This window comes from Gallinula chloropus, assembly GCF_964237585.1.
Source record: "Gallinula chloropus genome assembly, chromosome: 10".
In the NCBI taxonomy this organism is placed as follows: domain Eukaryota; kingdom Metazoa; phylum Chordata; class Aves; order Gruiformes; family Rallidae; genus Gallinula; species Gallinula chloropus.
Genome location: NC_140095.1, coordinates 18,680,162 through 18,696,541, shown reverse-complemented (window position 1 = coordinate 18,696,541; position 16,380 = coordinate 18,680,162). Strand labels below are relative to the sequence as shown.

General features: G+C 51.4%; 1 protein-coding gene across 1 annotated transcript in view; it reads left to right on the top strand.

Moving 5' to 3' along the window:
• Nucleotides 1-15,941, top strand: part of STK10 (serine/threonine kinase 10) — a gene marked incomplete at its 5' end in the record, with an annotated part of 47,956 nt that extends 32,015 nt beyond the window's left edge. Inside the window, 15 exons of the mRNA XM_084268873.1 lie at nucleotides 1,326-1,398; nucleotides 2,122-2,316; nucleotides 3,311-3,392; nucleotides 4,408-4,542; nucleotides 5,317-5,844; nucleotides 9,374-9,504; nucleotides 11,447-11,570; nucleotides 12,838-13,017; nucleotides 13,259-13,351; nucleotides 13,514-13,643; nucleotides 14,053-14,177; nucleotides 14,694-14,882; nucleotides 15,182-15,307; nucleotides 15,557-15,670; nucleotides 15,785-15,941. Of these exons, the coding sequence (XP_084124999.1) occupies nucleotides 1,326-1,398; nucleotides 2,122-2,316; nucleotides 3,311-3,392; nucleotides 4,408-4,542; nucleotides 5,317-5,844; nucleotides 9,374-9,504; nucleotides 11,447-11,570; nucleotides 12,838-13,017; nucleotides 13,259-13,351; nucleotides 13,514-13,643; nucleotides 14,053-14,177; nucleotides 14,694-14,882; nucleotides 15,182-15,307; nucleotides 15,557-15,670; nucleotides 15,785-15,925 (2,366 nt within the window). The 3' untranslated portion in view covers nucleotides 15,926-15,941. The remainder of the gene's footprint in view (nucleotides 1-1,325; nucleotides 1,399-2,121; nucleotides 2,317-3,310; nucleotides 3,393-4,407; nucleotides 4,543-5,316; nucleotides 5,845-9,373; nucleotides 9,505-11,446; nucleotides 11,571-12,837; nucleotides 13,018-13,258; nucleotides 13,352-13,513; nucleotides 13,644-14,052; nucleotides 14,178-14,693; nucleotides 14,883-15,181; nucleotides 15,308-15,556; nucleotides 15,671-15,784) is intronic.
• Nucleotides 15,942-16,380: the final 439 nt, after the last annotated feature.

The window sequence follows — 16,380 nt, the reverse complement described above, 5'->3', positions numbered from 1 at the left end:
CGGTGCTGCTTGGGAGCACTTCACACTAACGACAGGCACGTGCTGCTGCAGCTGGACCATAGTGTGTGGCTGGGCTTGAGCATGGCAGGGGACTGAGGGATGCTTTCTGTCCTGCCTGTGGGGCATCAGCTGCTTGGCTGCTGAGCTCAGGCAGGAGAAAGTGGGGTGAAAACTCTGTGTTTTTTCCTGGGAGGCCCAGTCTGCCATAGCACTGTGTGCTCTGCCTAGCCCCCAGCCAGGCACGGAGACTCCCTGAGCCACAGCCGTGCTCAGGCCTTTGACGGGCTTTCCTTTCGTGAATTTGTTTAATCCCTCTTTGAATCCAATTTTTATGCTTTTTGGCCTGCTGAGCATCCTGTGCAGGGTGCCAGTTGGCAGAGCTGGGAGCTGGAAGAATTTGTCTTATCTTCAGAGCAGGTCTGGTGGTGACAGGGCGAGTTTTGCCAAAGGGTTGCTTTGCCAACTCACTGTGGGCTTGAGTTAAATTGGCGTCCACCTACCTGCTGGAGGGTGAGAAGGCAGCTCTGTCTGTAGGGTCTGGTCAGGAAGGTGCAGATCTCTTTCTGCACCATGACAAGGGGTGATGGCAGCTGAGAGGGAATTGGTATGTGTCTTGGGATGATGGAGACCAGCTATCCTGGAAGGATTGAAATCCTCCTGTGACGGTGGGCTCTGCTCTGATACAAGAAATGCTCTGCTTGCTTGGGCCAAGGATGACCCACGGTCAGGGACACCCTGAGCATGGGGTGAAGATGGATAATGGCTCCTCTGGAGGTCAGTAGGGCCATCTTGGAGCACATACTAACCTGGGGTGGGCTCAGTACCCTCTGCAGGTCTTACTAATTGGGGTTGTGTTGGCTTCAGCCATTCTCTATGGGAGGGATGAAATCAAGGAAAGGCATCACACAGTGGCTGCTCTAAATGGGGCTGAAGGGAAGGGAAAGAATGCAACAGTACTCTGTTTTTTTCTGGTGTAAGATGAAACTTTTTGCTATGAAATAGCAGTCCTGAGAGCAATCCACCATGGACCTGCTTGTGTTGGTGGGAAAGATGTTGTCTTCCCTCTAGATGTGTAAGGTTTGGGTTACAGTAGGGATGGCTTGTTATGCCTCCATCTTACAGTACATGGGAGGGGAAGGTCCCTGGTGGTCACATACCCAAAAGCAAATTTAATTTGTGATGCTTGGTTCAGAGGAAGCAGCACGTTGTATCATGTTCTTGCCTTCAATGTGTGTTTGCTTTTAAATCTGCGTCTCAGCCAAGTGTGCTAATTCTGAAGGGTCGTTCAGTTTTTCTGTGGCATCTAATGTTACTGCTCTTTGCAGCTGACTTTGGAGTGTCTGCCAAAAACATCAAAACCTTGCAGAAGCGAAACTCCTTCATTGGGACCCCTTACTGGTGAGTGCCCTGCTTGCTAAGGAATCCCATGTTGGTGAGGAGCTTTGCTCTTCTGAAAATCAGGCCCGTTTAGAAACGGGGAGCTGATGGCCTCTGGGATGTGTTGGGCCATAGTGCCTTACCAAGCACGTGTGGGAGGATTTTAACAAGGAGTCTTGGCTGGTGTCCACATGTGTGAGGGCTTCCCTTGCCTGAAGGGAGCTGTGAGCAGCCTTGGCGGCGCGGGAGCATTTCCTGGTGTCACCGTGCCCTGAGCCGACTGAGGGGCCACAGTGCTCCAGGACTGGAGAACCGAAGGACACACATGTGCTCATGAGTGTGAGCTTGCTGCTCGCCCCACCCCAGGGGCTGGGGTGGGCTTTGAAGCAGCTCCAAGCACATGGGAATGACTCCTTGCTCCAGAAATGCAATCTCTAAATCACCCAACTTGCTGAAGGCATGGAATCGGCGAGGATTAGTTTATTGTCTGAAGCAACATCTGTGCCAGATGTCAATGGCCTGAGGGTTTCCATGGGTTGCCTGGGCTGCCTCTGTGGAAGAGGGGGAGGGGTTGGACCCCTTAGAGAAGATGCTGCTTCTTCTGAAACCCAGAGCTGGGAGTAAAGGCCATTTTTTGTGCGATGTTGTGGATTATTTAAGGCATTTAATTGCTGCTGGAAGGCTTGAAGGTGTGGCTGTGGTGTCCTCCCTCCCCATCCATGCCTCTTGCTGTGCCCTTTGCAGGATGGCCCCAGAGGTGGTGATGTGCGAGACCATGAAGGACACTCCGTACGACTACAAGGCGGACATCTGGTCCCTGGGAATCACGCTGATCGAAATGGCCCAGATCGAGCCGCCCCATCACGAGCTCAACCCCATGAGAGTCCTGCTGAAGATTGCCAAGTCTGACCCCCCCACGCTCAGCTGCCCTTCTAAATGGTGAGGGGCTTTTGAGCATCTCCCAGCTTACACAGTACTTGGAGAGAAGTAGTAGTCTTTTACAGCAGTACTGCTCAATTTCAGAACTCTAGCTAGGACTCTAGCTGCATTCTAGATCCACCTGTGTGCTTGGGCCCTGAGAGCACTGATGGGCAAAGGCAGGCTGCTTGCCACTGCCTGCACTGCCACTGTGCTGCCGGTGAGCAGGCAGCATGGGGTGGCTGTTGTCCACCCCCAGCCCTGCTGCAGTGAGGGTGAGCCCATGGCTGTTCTCAAAATGCCCCAGTTTGCAGGAAAGGAAGATTTTTCCTCTAAAAGTGGAGATGGCCAACACCTCCAGAATTGCTTTCCTAGTGTCTGGAAAGCCTCTTTAAAAAAAAATCCAGTTGGTTAATTTCTATTTTTTTACTTGTTTGTGTGATATCCAGCAGCATATCTGTGAGAGTAGTCAAGAGTTGAAAGCATTGTTACAGTAGTTCTGGTGGGAGGCAGGAGCCCGCCCCTAAAACCCAGCAAGATTTGCTTCCCAGCCTGGGAGCAATGCCTCTGGAGCAGCTCAGAAGCCAGGACTGGATCAAGGATGCACTGTGTATCCCAGAACTGTGCTGTATGGGCTGAGGGTGCCCTCCCATGGGGTTTCTGGTCCCTCATGGCTGTCCTTTCTTGCTGTGGGGATGGATCCTGGAGCATCCTTGTCCACAAGCAGCTCCATCCGTGGGCTCCCTTTGTGGGATAACTGCTGGTGTCCTGTCCAGTCACTCTGTTGTGGCCTTGGGGCGCAGCATCACTGGAAAGGCAAAATCTAGTCCCTCACTTGGCTGCTCCTCTTACAAGTAATCAGAGTAACTGAGCACAGGGCTTCCCATGCTGGGGGTGAAACAGCAATTGTGGCCAGGTGCTCATGATGGAGACAGCCTGCAAAGGGATCAAACAGGCCCCTGGGGCATTTAGGGCCTTTCCCTCTCCTGAGCTGCTCACCGATGACTGTTTTAAGGTCCCTGGAGTTCAGAGACTTCCTGAAGACGGCGCTGGACAAGAACCCAGAGACCCGCCCCAGTGCTGCCCAGCTGCTAGAGGTAGGGACCAGCACCAGCCCCTGTGCTGGGTGTGCAGATGCTGTCTGTCTGCCTGGGGCTGCAAGTGACACTTCATTCCCTTCAAGGAAGGAAATAATAAAAAGCATTGATGGATCCTAGACTAGTTTCAGAATATTTTTCCCTTTTCTAGAAAAATCATAGTACTTTTCAGCCACCGAAGTGCTCCAGAAAGGAACAGCAACATTTTTTCCCCCTTTGGAGCAAACTGCAGAGCCCCTGTGGATACCAGCTGGAATAGAAACAGCTCCTGTTGCCTAGAAATGCCCACCTGGCAGCCAGCTTGGATCACACCTAGTTATCTCAGATTTAAATTCAACTCCTTTCTTCCTGTCTCCTTCCAAAATAATAGCAAAAACCTGGGAGATGCTTTTCCCTGCTGCCTGCAAGCATTCCGACTGTGTGCTGGAGTCAGCAGGAGGGAGTGTGTGGTGCACCCTGCCAACCCAAGGGGCTCCCCAGCCTTTTGCTGAAGCTCACCACAAACACCCCACTGCATGCACTGAGCGAATTGAGCCTGATTCCAATCAAACCTTCCCCCACGTTCTGTTTGCACCCAGGAATCTCGCAGACCTTCTCTTGCCCTGCTGCTGGTGGCAACTTCTGGGCTTTGACCCGCACCTCAGAGCTCAGCCCACCCATGGCAAGGTGGGGATGCTTCCTGTGCAGCAAGAGCCCCTTGGTTAGATGCATCCCTCCTTTGGGGGGTGTTGACACAAAGCAGTTTTGTGGAGCACCACACTTTGAGCATCTGTGTGCAGAGCTGGCACTTAACCTTGGCATCACGTTCTGTCTTGTTCTTTGTCATATGTGCAGCATGTGTCTATAAATTCACTGGGGGGTGAGGGGTGAAGTCTGATGACACTGGTGAGAACCCCATCCTTAGGTCTTTGCAGGTGTTCAAAGCATGAGGTGGTCATTGCTGGCCCCATGTCGCTCAGCCACGAGCTCTGGGTTTTGGCCACCTCACATGTGCACGTTGTGCTTGGTTTTTCAGCATCCTTTTGTCAGCAAGGTGACCAGCAACCGGGCCCTGCGTGAGCTGGTGGCTGAGGCCAAGGCTGAGGTGATGGAAGAGATTGAGGACAGTCGGGATGAAGCAGAAGAAGATGACTCGTTGGAGTCTGCCTTGGTGAGCACTCTTGGCCCTGTGCTGGCACGTTTGCCAGTGCAGCTATAGTGGGAGAAAGAGCCCAGCAACTTTTCCAGGCTCCAAAAGGCTGGTTTGCAGCTATTCCAGGTCCTGTTGGGTGGAGGGGGAAGCAGGCGCTTGGCAGGGAGGTGCTGGTCTTCAGTGTCTGCCAAGGGTATGGGGAAACAGCAGTGCTGGTGGGTGGCCCAGCTACCTGCTTGCAAGAGGGGCTTTGTAAAGTGCTTAAAGAAAAAGGAAGAAAAATAAAGTGAAAAGCAGGCCCTGGTGTAGGCTGGAGAAGCTGGAGTGGAAGGAATGCCAGCAGCACGTAGTGTGGCAGTGAGGCACCGCCAGCCCAAGGAGGGAGCTGGGCAAGTCTGTCCTTGCACTGGGCTCTTTGAAGGGGACGTCTCAAGGCTGCCTGGGGACACCCCTCAACCTCCCTCTCCTGTGGTGAACATCAGTGATTAATCTGTGGCAGAGTTAGCCCCAGGAAAAGGTCCTCAATATGTAAACTCCTAAGATGCCTCTTAAGAACGTTCAGGTTCTGGAGCTCCCCCCCTGCCCCTGTGCTGTTTCGTGCTGTTATCTGTAGTCCTTGGCACCGTGAACCTAGAGAAAGACCCCAGGGTGGAATGTCCTAAAAGGGAAGATTTCCTCCCGATAACTCTAGCTGTGGGTGACCCTGTTCTGAAGCATGGGGACTTGCAGCTCTTGCAGTTGTGTTAAAGCAGTGGTACAAAACCCAGCACCTTCCCTTTGCTGTCTTTCCAGCCCCCCGGCAAGCACAAGCGGGACCCCTCTGAGGTGAGTCAGCTGAGTTTTGATGGGGAGAAGCCTCCAGACTCTTCCTTGCCCAAGGCAGCGAATGGATCTGTGGGGACAGCCAAGGAGTCCGCAGTTGGCCAGAGTGATAAAGTCTCTGGTGAAGGGATAAGCAGTGACAGTGACAACCTGGAGAGCATTAAAACTAGCTCTGCCACCTCGGCCACCCAGGGCAAGCCAGACATCATCTCGCAGCCTAGACGGCTGAGTAACTCAATGGAAGGAGACAAGCAGCCCAGGCCAGGCAGCAAAGACTGGAAGAGCATCGGGGAGCGACCGGAGAGCAGCCTCCTGGAGAACTTCACAGAGGAGAAGCTTGCCAATGGGAACTTGGATTCCTCAGCTCTGTTCCCCAGCAGCCGGTCCAAAGGGGATTCTGATTCTGGCAGCACTTCAGCCTCTGAAAGCATGGACCTCACCATCTCCCTGTCTGCTGACCTGTCCCTCAACAGAGAGAGTGGCTCCATCTCCCTGAAGGTGAGAGTGGTGGGCAGAGAGTGTGGAGAAGGAAGGGCAGAAAACCCCTCTTAAAAAGTGCTGAGATTTTGGGGTTTTTTTACCCATTTTTAGCTAAGTCCCTGAAATTCAGATATTTTTTTCCTTGAGAGCCTGTGCACATGGACACTTTGGCACAGCACGTTCCTGGTAAAGCCTCAGGCTGTAGTCTAGATGAGGATTGATTTTTGAGCACAGAAGGAGAAAGTGAGTTGCCCCTAGTCTGCCATGTGCCTGAGGGTGAGCGGCAGGTAAAGCAGAGAGGACAAGAGGCGGGGTGAAGACTGTCTGAGAATCCTGCTTTAACAGCTTGACAAAGACCACGTAGATGCCATCCCAGTGCTGTTTGGTGAGATAGCTGGAAAGGGTGTGAGCACCTGGGCTTGGAGGTCTGTGAGTAAAGACAGCCAGCAAGGAGCGGAGGGAATACATCTCTAGGGAAGGCCTTTGGCAGTTTGTTTTCCCTGTCTGTGGGATGCCAGTCCCAGCTGGGCTCAGGGCATCACAGCACATACTGTGAGACATTCAAACCCCACCTGGATGTGTTCCTGTGTGATTTAGTCTAGGTGATCCTGCTCTGGCAGGGGAGTTGGACGAGATGATCTCTTGAGGTCCCCTCCAACTCCTGACGTTCTGTGATTCTGTGATACTGCTTGGTTAAGCTATGCCATGGGCACATCCTTATTTAAGTGAAGGAGAAGCTTTTTGCTGGAGCTGCTGCTGTCCCAGGCCACTAAAATCTAGTGAAATATGATGCTTTGTAGCTATTTTGGGTCCCTGAGAAGTGTGACGTAACAATGCCAGTTATGCAGTCAGAGCAAGGACAAATGTGAAACCCGAAATGTAGTTTTCTAAACTTTATCTATTGCCCATCACTCTGCTGCTCTTTCCTAGAACACCTAGCCCTAGGAGAAAGCTTGCTTGGGCAGGTGCCTCTCAATTTTCCCAACCTTTCATGCATCTGGCCTGGTTCATGTCAGCAGTGACTTTCACAAAGACCTCCCTGTTTTTTGCTAAAGCTTTCTGGAGGCTGGGGGAATGCTTGTGAGCCAGAGCCAGCCAGGTCAGCATGGCTTAGAGAAAAAGGCAAAGTAACTGGAACAGTATTTGCTGAGCTTCAGAAGCGTAAATACGTGTGACTTGAGGGGGCAGAGGGATGTGTTGCACAAGGTCTTTATCCGATTGCCTGCATGAGTGATAGCTTCCCGGCACAGCAACACGCCCAAAACCATTCTTGGCAAAACCTTCCTCCCCTCCTGTCTCCTGCTGTGAGCAGGAGAGCCAGCATCCCCCCCAGGAGCCCACAGTCAATGTGGATCCCTAATGAGGGATCTGTGATGCTCTTGCTTTAGCAAGTTACTCCTCCTCACTGCCTTTCCCGTGACACCCAGTCTCCTTGAGGCCAGCTGAATACACCACCACATGTGTAATTGCTCTCCCCAGTTTGTCCTCTAGAAGGGGAAAGGGGCTTTTAGGGTTTTTTCAGGGAGTAAATCTTGAAGAGGGGGTTATGTTACATCATGATTTGAATTGCCCCAGCCAGAACAAACTGCCTGGCATGGCTCTGAGCACGCTGTTCAAGCAGAGCTGTTCCCCAGGTATGATGCTGCTGGAGGATGCTGGGAAAGGTGCTTTGCTGAAGCCTCTGCTTTGCACAGTGAACTGTGAGTGCATGGGGACACACACACACAAACAACACATGTACCCACACCAGGATGTCCACAAGCCCCTCATCCAGGTTTCTTGCCCAGCCTGAGCTTCATGGGGTTAAATTCCCCTGCTCAGCCCTTGCTCGTGCTTCTGTTGGATTTCATGAGCAGGGTGCCAGGCAGGCTGCAGCAAGAGAAGGGGCAGAAAAGCATTAAATAATTTCTGGTTGTAAACATTGGCTATTATGTGCTTTGTGTCACAGGCTAAACTACAAAGTTTAAGGTGAATTTTTTATTACTAGACTTTTTGCAGTTCCATATAGCTTAGTCCAAAAAGAAAAAAGGTTTGGGGTTTTTTCCCAGAAAGCACCTAGTTTTTTTTCTTTTTAAAGAAATATCAGAGATAAGAAATCTACAAGTGAGTTTAGGAGGCTGCAGCTGGCAGAGAAAAGAGTCAGAAATAGGCAGAAGGAGGAAAAGATAACCCAAACTTTCTCAGATACAACTGTTTCTGGAGGGATCTCCTCCTTTTGAGTGTCTAGCTTGAATTTCTGAAGTCTGACCTGCATGGGGACTGAGAGTTCACAGCTTTAGATGAATGAAGCCCTTGGGAGCTGGAGGAGGCACACTGGGATGTGCTCTGTTAAGTGTGTTCTGAGTAGGGACTCAAAGTCAACGTCCCATATGACCACAGTTCCTCAGACTCTTCTCTGGAGAAAATTTACTTTACAGGAATGTTTGAAGATACTTTGACTCACGGTCAGGAGAGGGTGCAGGCCTGCTACTGAGGGATAACAGAAAAGCCCAGGGGAAAATGAATAATTCTGCTTTCAGATCTACATTTGAGTAGCTCCATGAATAAGGCAGGGAGCTGCTTGTTCAACCATGGGGAAAAGAGCCTGGGGATCACTTGGGGACTGAGCCTGGGTTGCAGCAGCCCTGGACTGCTGGGCTCAGGTGTTACTGAGCACTGGTGTTACTGGGCACTGGGGCTGGCACAGACACCTCAGTGTTGGCATTCTCTCATTTCACAGAATTGTAGGGGTTGGAAGGGACCTCAAGAGATCATGATTTGGAAAATACAGGAGTTTAGCCAGCTGCTGTAGTTCAGTTCAGGGTGGTAAGAGCCTTTATGACCGACGCTGCTCAGATGCAAACCTTCTTACAGTGATTTCTGTGCTGGTTGACCCACTACTACAGTGGTGTGTTGCTACACAGTGGGCAAGCTGAACGCCCTTGTCGTTTCTCTGGGTCCTCCATTGCAGCAGACTCTCCAGGGGCATACTTTGGGCCTTGCAAGCTCTTCTGTGAAGCTCTGAAGCTCTTCTGCCATCTTCTGTATCTGTAATGGGCCTCACTGTAAGAACAAGAGGACTTCAGGGAGCCTTTGCTCCCCCCACTGCTGTGCTTTCCCTGTAGGCTGCACAATTCATGTCGTTTGTGATTATTTTCTCCTATTTTTTTTTTGCCAAAGACATTGAGTCCCTGGATGCAGTCCTTCAGCCTTCAGCCAGGCTTGGGCTGCTCCCCCTGAGGGGGATGCTGACCTGCTGTGTCACTTCTGGGAGAGGACATGGTGCTCCTGGCACTTGTTTGCCAATGAAAGGGAGCCCGGGCTGTGCTTTGTGGAGGTCTCTGTGTGGGGCTCAGAGCTGGTTGTGATTAGGGAAGTGTTGTAATGAGGGCCCAAGGGACAGGAGCGCTGAGCCTTCGAGCAGGGCTGGATTGTTTCCCTGTGGCTCTGTCAGCAGTTGCAGCCTGCTGCAGGGGCCTTGCCTGCCTCCCACCTGCAAGGGTTTGGGGGTACAATAAGCCAGGGAGCTGCTTCATGGTCACCCCCTTCCCTCCCCTGCCAAACTCAGGATTCCCGGATGCACAAGAAGACGCTGAAACGCACCCGCAAGTTTGTGGTGGATGGAGTAGAGGTGAGCGTCACCACCTCAAAGATCATCAGTGAGGATGAGAAGAAGGACGAGGAGATGAGATTTCTCAGGTAAGTGGGTCACTGGGATGGAAGGAAGTCAGGGTGCAGAGCCAGGGCAGGGTTTTCTTCTCTGCAAGAAAATCCAGGAGTAACCTGAAGTCCTCTCATTTTCTGTGTTGGTGCCACTTGGACAGGAGAACTTTCTGGTGTGAACGTCACTTCTTTTAGCCTTTCCTTGGCTGGCAAAGGGTGGCTGTGCCACATAAGCTGAGCTCTCTTTGCATGCAGGGCAATGGGGGATGCATCTCAGGGATAAGATGCAGCAAGGCTGTGATGAGAGAAGCTTGTGCTGTGGCTCCAGCCTCTGGGGATGACTGAATGGGTCCGGGACTGTAGATGTGCTGGCTCCATGGAAATAAGGACAGAAATCTTCTCAAGATGCTCCTCTTCCTTCTGTTCTTGTATCTTCAGACTTTATTAACATAAAGGCCAAGGGAGTTGTAAACTTGAGCATCAGTATTTATGGGTGCATCCTCCCTGCTTAAGTCTTTACAATTCCTTTGTGGATCTTACCGCTTCCAGACCTCCACAATCTGTTCTCAGGAAGAGAAACTGCTGTTTCTAACTCTGTTACCATCAGTAGCAGCACTGAAATTAAAAGGCCCTTAAAACAATTAAAATAGAAATTGTTTTGCTTGATGCCCTATTCTGGGCTCCCTTGTGCTGCTCTGAAGGATTCTCTGAGAATGTGATCTGTCCCAAGTGATGTGTGTCCCTGTGGCAGCTGTATTCCTAGGGCCTAATATCAGATCTATGCCTAAGCTTATTAGTCACTCATTTTTGTGTGAGAAGTATATACAACCCCAATAAAACACAGGGACCATGTGTGCTAGTGTACAGGGAACTTCCAGGCACAGCGGCTTTCCCCTGGTCCACTCTCAGCTGTGGTGGCATCCCGGAAAAGAGGCTCCTTTTAACATTTTTAAATAGTCCCCACTCCATCTTTGAGGGGAGGGAAGAGACAGAGAGGCTTGGAAAGCATCGAGTCCCTGAGCACCTTTTGGGAGAAGTGGTTATTCCCCTGGGGATAGCTAGTGGGCACGATCAGCTCTCCTGGCATCTTGATTTGCACTGAAGGGGCTTGATTCTGCCTTTTTGGAACATGTGAAGGTGTTGATTTGAAGGTGAGATCAGAAGAGAGCACATCAGATTGTGCCAGTCAATTTGGTGGGGCTTGAGTTTGGAAATATTTCTTTGTTCAAAACAAAGGGCTTTGCCCAGGAGTGCCCCCAGAGAGTGTGTTACTCAGTGTGTAAGGCTCATGCACAACAGCAGGGGGGATTCTGTACAGGGAAACTGATGCTGCTCTTCCTTTTGCATGATATGTGACTGATATCCAGCTCAGTCAGGCACAAACGTGGCAAATGGGCTCAGAAGGGCACAAACATGGCAAAAGGCTTCACGTCCTTTTACTGGCTGTGAAGCTGGATGGGGAGTGATGTGATGTTGCAGTAGATAGGTCAGAATTTGGGAAAACTGCCCTTTCTGCCACCCAGGTGTGATCAGGAATGGATTGTGGAGCACAGGGGCCGGGCCAGTGCAGCACCAGCTTGTCCTGAGCTGTGTTTTGAAGACCAGTGTGTGCTAACCCCGCTGGCATAATGGACGTTTTCAGTGCTGGCTGGGGGAGCAGTGTCTGCAGAACCACCTTAGGAACTTTGACAGGCTGGGTTTGAGAAGTCATGAATGCTGACAGGCCCTACCTGTGAGAAGCACTAGTATTCCAGTGGTTACCTTAATTAGCATCCTGCTTCCTCGCAGTGCAGTGGAGTCACAGAGCCTGAGAGCACATCAGTCAGCTGGCATTTGCCTCCTGCCTGTGCTCAGAGCAAGTGGCAGGGTGCTGCGGGATGGCTGTTTGACTCTTATCACCTGCTGAAGTGCTCTGGTTATTGATTCTGAACTTGTCTGACTTGCTTTCTCTCTCTCCCTCTGTTTCAACCCTCTGCAGGCGCCAGGAGCTGCGGGAGCTGCGTCTCCTTCAGAAGGAGGAGCACCGAAACCAGGCCCAGCTCAACAGCAAACACCATCTGCAGCTGGAGCAGATGCTCAGGCGCTTTGAGCAAGAAATGACGGTGCGTGGGAAGGGGAGGGGAAGCTCCTGGGTGTCAGCTCATTTGACTCCTCTGCAGATGCCCCCACAATCCCTCACACAGAGCAATGCTGTCTGGGTTGCAGCAGTCCTGGGGTGTCATGTCCAGGGGGAGCAGGACTGTCACAGGACAGGATTTGAGACATGGGATGGGTTTGTGGGGGGACAGAGGCTTTGGTGGGCGTTAAGTGTGTGCAGCCTGCAGCTCAGTGGCTGCTGTTGCCTGGCAGGGTGTAGCAGGGGACAGGGTTTTCTGGACTTTCCCTCTGTAATGATCTTTTCTTGTATGTCTGAGAGTTTATAGTGCTGTTGTATTTCATGGAAGAAACCCCTTTAAATAAGAAAGTGATGTGGCTAGTGTGTGACAGCAGGAAATCTGTTGGGACTTTGAGTGTCAACTGAAGATAAACTGGGCTTACATACTTAGTCCCTCCATGGGCAGCTTCCTTTGAAATAAAATAATTTCGTAGATAAGTCCCTTTAAAGCTTTCACAATCCATCTTTTAAATACCCCTTTATTAATTCAGGTAGCGTGTCTGCCTGGTAAGCCCATCTCCTCATAGCAGGCAGGGAGCCATCACTCATTTGGGTGCTCTGTTGTATTTCTACAGTCTTAACATGCCACGTCTGTAAATTCCCATCTTAGCAAGTCACCTCTCACTTGTGAGGTCTATCCATCACACAGTGTGATGCACAAATGCCCCAAACCCACTTCCTTTACTGTCTTGATGACCTCTGGAGGTCCCCTCCAACCCCTAAAATTCTGTAAGTCTCCCTGGGGCAGTTTGCAAACGGCTTTTGTTGATGCCCAGGTGTTGCATCCCTGCATCTCACAAGGAGGGAGAGATCATATACAGGGTGCTGTTGGAGCACAGCCTTCTCCCGCTCAGAAATCCTTGTCTCCAGAGAAATAGTTCTTATGCTTGGGATTCCCTGCCTGCTAATGTTGGTCCAGGGCCGTGGGTCCCAGTGGGACACTGCAGATCAAGACATAAACAGGAGAAAAGCTTAAAGTACATCAGCACAAGGGCAGGGTCAGAAATGCTGTGTGCTTGTGCTAGAGCTGGCTGTGCCCTGTGTGCTTTGTGGGGTGTTAGAAATGTCTCTGTTCAGTAAAGAAAGGGGCTCGATCCATGCAAGGACAATCCCTCCCCTCGCCCCCCACCCCCTTTTTATTTATTTTTTAACTTTTTGGAAGGAAACAAAGCAGGGAGGAGGCTGGAGTTGACCTCTGCTCTCTTCCCACACAGACAAAGAAGAAGTTCTATGACACTGAACTGGAAAACCTCGAGCGGCAGCAGAAGCAGCAGATTGAGAAGATGGAGCAAGATCACTCGCTGCGCCGGCGGGAGGAGGCCAAGCGCATTCGCCTGGAGCAGGAGCGGGACCACGTCAAGTTCCTGGAGCAGCTGAAGCAGATGAAGAAGGAGGTAAGACTGGGGACTGGATGGGGGAAAGCTGGCTTCCTGCATCTGTTTCTTCCAGGAAAGCTTCAGCATTTCCCCGTAGCAGAACTTGAGAGAGCAGCAGTTGTTTGTGTTTTAGCAGGGAACTCTTGCCTGCCTTTGGTATAATTGAGTGTTTTCTGTTGCCCAGCTGTTTGGTGACAATGGGTGGGGTTCCTCTTGGCCTAAAGTTACCTGCTGATAAATCTCCTTTCCTTCCCCGAAGGTCAAGAATGAGGTTGAGAAGCTGCCACGGCAACAGCGCAAAGGGAACATGAAGGTGAAGATGGATGACTTTGCCCAGAAAAAACAAACCATGGTAAGGCTGAGAGAAGATTGCCCCAACTCCATGATTGGGAAGTGTGTAGTAGCCAGGAGCATCATTCCTCGTTGAGGGACTGGCAGTTTCTAAAACACCACCAGATGCTTTTCAAGTCACAGCAGAAGGAGAACTCATGGTGCTACGGCTGTTTTCTTCCAGGAACAGGAGTTTTTGGCCAAGCAGAAGGAGGACCTGGAGCTAGCCATGAAGAACATAACCGCCCAGAACAAAAAAGAGATCTGCGACAAGGAACGCGAGTGCCTGAACAAAAAACAGCAGCTCATGAGAGGTGGGTGGCAAAGGCTGGAAAGGAGGAAAGCGAATGCTGTAACGATGGGTTTATCCAACGCTGGCTCTTCCCACGCAACAGATGCTGTGACAGAGTTGCAAGCTGGCAGGATAGGATTTGGAAAAAACAGCCTTGCCAGAGCCTGTCTAAATGTTTAACAATAATAATACTTAGCACTTTAATCTTCGAAGCGCTTTACAAATACGAACCAATTAGGCTTCATAATTGCGAGAAATTATTCTCCAATATGGTTTGCAACCAATATCGCTTGGAAAACAGGAGGTGAATGATCACCCTCCACATCTGCTGCACTGCTCCTGCGAGTAGCAATTACTTGTGCTTGGGATGCTTCGTGTGACCAAGCTGGGGGACAGGCTGAGTTGTCTCCTGACCCTTCTCCCTTTCCCAGACCGGGAGGCATGCATCTGGGATCTCGAAGAGCATCAGCAACAGGAGAAGCACCAGCTTGTCAAGCAGCAGCTGAAGGACCAGTATTTCCTCCAGAGGCACGAGTTGCTCCGAAAGCATGAGAAGGTGAAGAGTTAGCACCTTGCTCCACAGGTGGTTGGCAAGGTGCCTGGGTTTCCCCAGAAGGGATGTTGCCCTTCCAGGCTGTGGGTAATAGTGGGTTAGGAGCTAAGGGACTTGGTCGTTATTAGTGAAAGGGGATCAGAATAATACTCAGGTCAGCCTACTTACCTGGGTCGTGTGTTCTGTGCTGTGTGCATCTCATGTATGAGAAGCAGTTGTGAATTTGTCCCTGTCCAGTGTGTGGGTTGATGGATCCCTCCTAGAGCAGTGAGTGAAGCCTGGCACATCTCACAGTTGTTTCTGCTGCCTAGCAGCCGCCTTCTCCTCTGCTTTCACAGTATGTTCAGTAGCTGCCATCACTTCTTGTCCCATGGGAGCTGTCTGTCAGCAGCTACCTCCAGGCAGCTACCTCCATGCAACTCCCAGACCTGCTCCCAGCTCTCTTTGGTCTCCTCAGCACTTTTCTTGCTGGCCTGAGGTGTCCCTCCCCCTCTGACACCTGTTCCTTTGCCATTGCAGGAGAGGGAACAAATGCAGCGATACAACCAGCGCATGTTAGAGCAGCTGAAAATTCGGCAGCAGCAGGAGAAGGCCCGGCTCCCCAAAATCCAGCGGAGCGAAGGGAAGACGCGCATGGCCATGTACAAGAAGAGTCTTCACATCCACTCCAGTGGGAGTGCATCCGAGCAGCGGGAGAAGATTAAACAGGTCTTGCAGAGGGCACCGGGGTTGAGGCTTGGCTTTAGGGTGAAGTGCTTTGCTGCCCTACTGACAGAAGGGAGGGCAGATAAAGGCCACTGTTCCCAAATTTCTAACCCACTACAGGGAGTCAGAAGCCTTTTGCTTGTGTGGTTTTCAGCACTGTTGCCATCATGGCTAGTGCTGGGAAGCATCCTCAGGGGTTTCCTTTCTTTCCTGTACAACAGTGTGAGCTGGCCAGTGTCTCAGCCAGCTTCAGCAATCAGAGCAAGGCTGCCTACATGGGCACTTGGTTTTGTCTCTTCCAGTTTGCTCAGCAAGAAGAGAAGAGGCAAAAAGCAGAGCGGCTGCACCAGCAGCAGAAGCATGAGACACAGATGAAGGACATGCAGGCCCAGTGTGAGAGCAACACAAATGAGCTCCAGCAGCTGCAGGTACCCATCCCTCCTGGCTCGGTTTCTCAGAGCTGTCTGTGTTCTGATTCTGCTTCAGCTCAGTAAAGAAGTGTTGTAAGAAGTGGCTGCAGATGGCTGCAGTCCTGATGGCACCTTGCTCTGCATGGAGATGTTCTTGTGGCTAAATGTGCCCTGGAGCTCAGAGCTCGGCCTCTGGCTGACACAAGTCCTGTTTAACCACTTGAGTTTATATTCCCAGCTGCTTAATGTTTTGTGATCTGTGTTTAGAATGAAAAGTGTCACCTCTTGATTGAGCACGAGACACAGAAGCTGAAGTCCCTGGATGAGAACCACAACCAGCACATGAAGGAGTGGCGAGACAAGCTGAGGCCACGGAAGAAGGTGAGTGCTTCCTCAGCATGAGCAGCGTGTCCTGCTTGCCTCGTTGGAGGGGGCAGTGTCCGTAGCTCCAGTACAATCTCACATACAGCTCATGTGTGTTCCCTTCTGCTTAAGGCCCTGGAGGATGAGCTGAACCAGAAGAAACGTGAGCAGGAGATGTTCTTCAAGCTGAGTGAGGAGGCAGATGGACAGACACCAGCATCCCCAACCAAGCACGCCAAGTTTGTCCCATTCAGCTCCGCAGAGAGCTCGTAAGGACCCTCAGCTGGCAGGCCACCAGCTGGTACTTGCTGCATCCTCCTGGGCTGCCAGGTGGGTAACTTGGACTTGCAAGATCCTCTTGGCAGCTGCCTCTTAAAACAGCACCCTCCTGTCCCCTTGTTCTGTCTGGGATACATGTGGCCTCCGTCCTGCACTGGGGGATGCTGACTGGAAGTTCTGGTGGCTTCTCCAGGAGCTGGCCTGCCCAGCACAGCTCCACACTGGGAAGCCAGGCAGGACTCTTTCTGCGACCGCACTTGCACTGTTGGCTGGACGCATCGCCTCTCGTGAGCCTGGTGCTCAGCTCTTGTCAACTCAGGCTGAAGCAATACCTGCTCTGAACAAGAGAAACAGGCCATGGCTCCTGCCCTCTGGGCAGGGCTTATCAGCTGCTCTCTTCACTGTGGCTGCTTCTCTTCCTGGTCCTCTATAACCCATGGTCTGGGGTA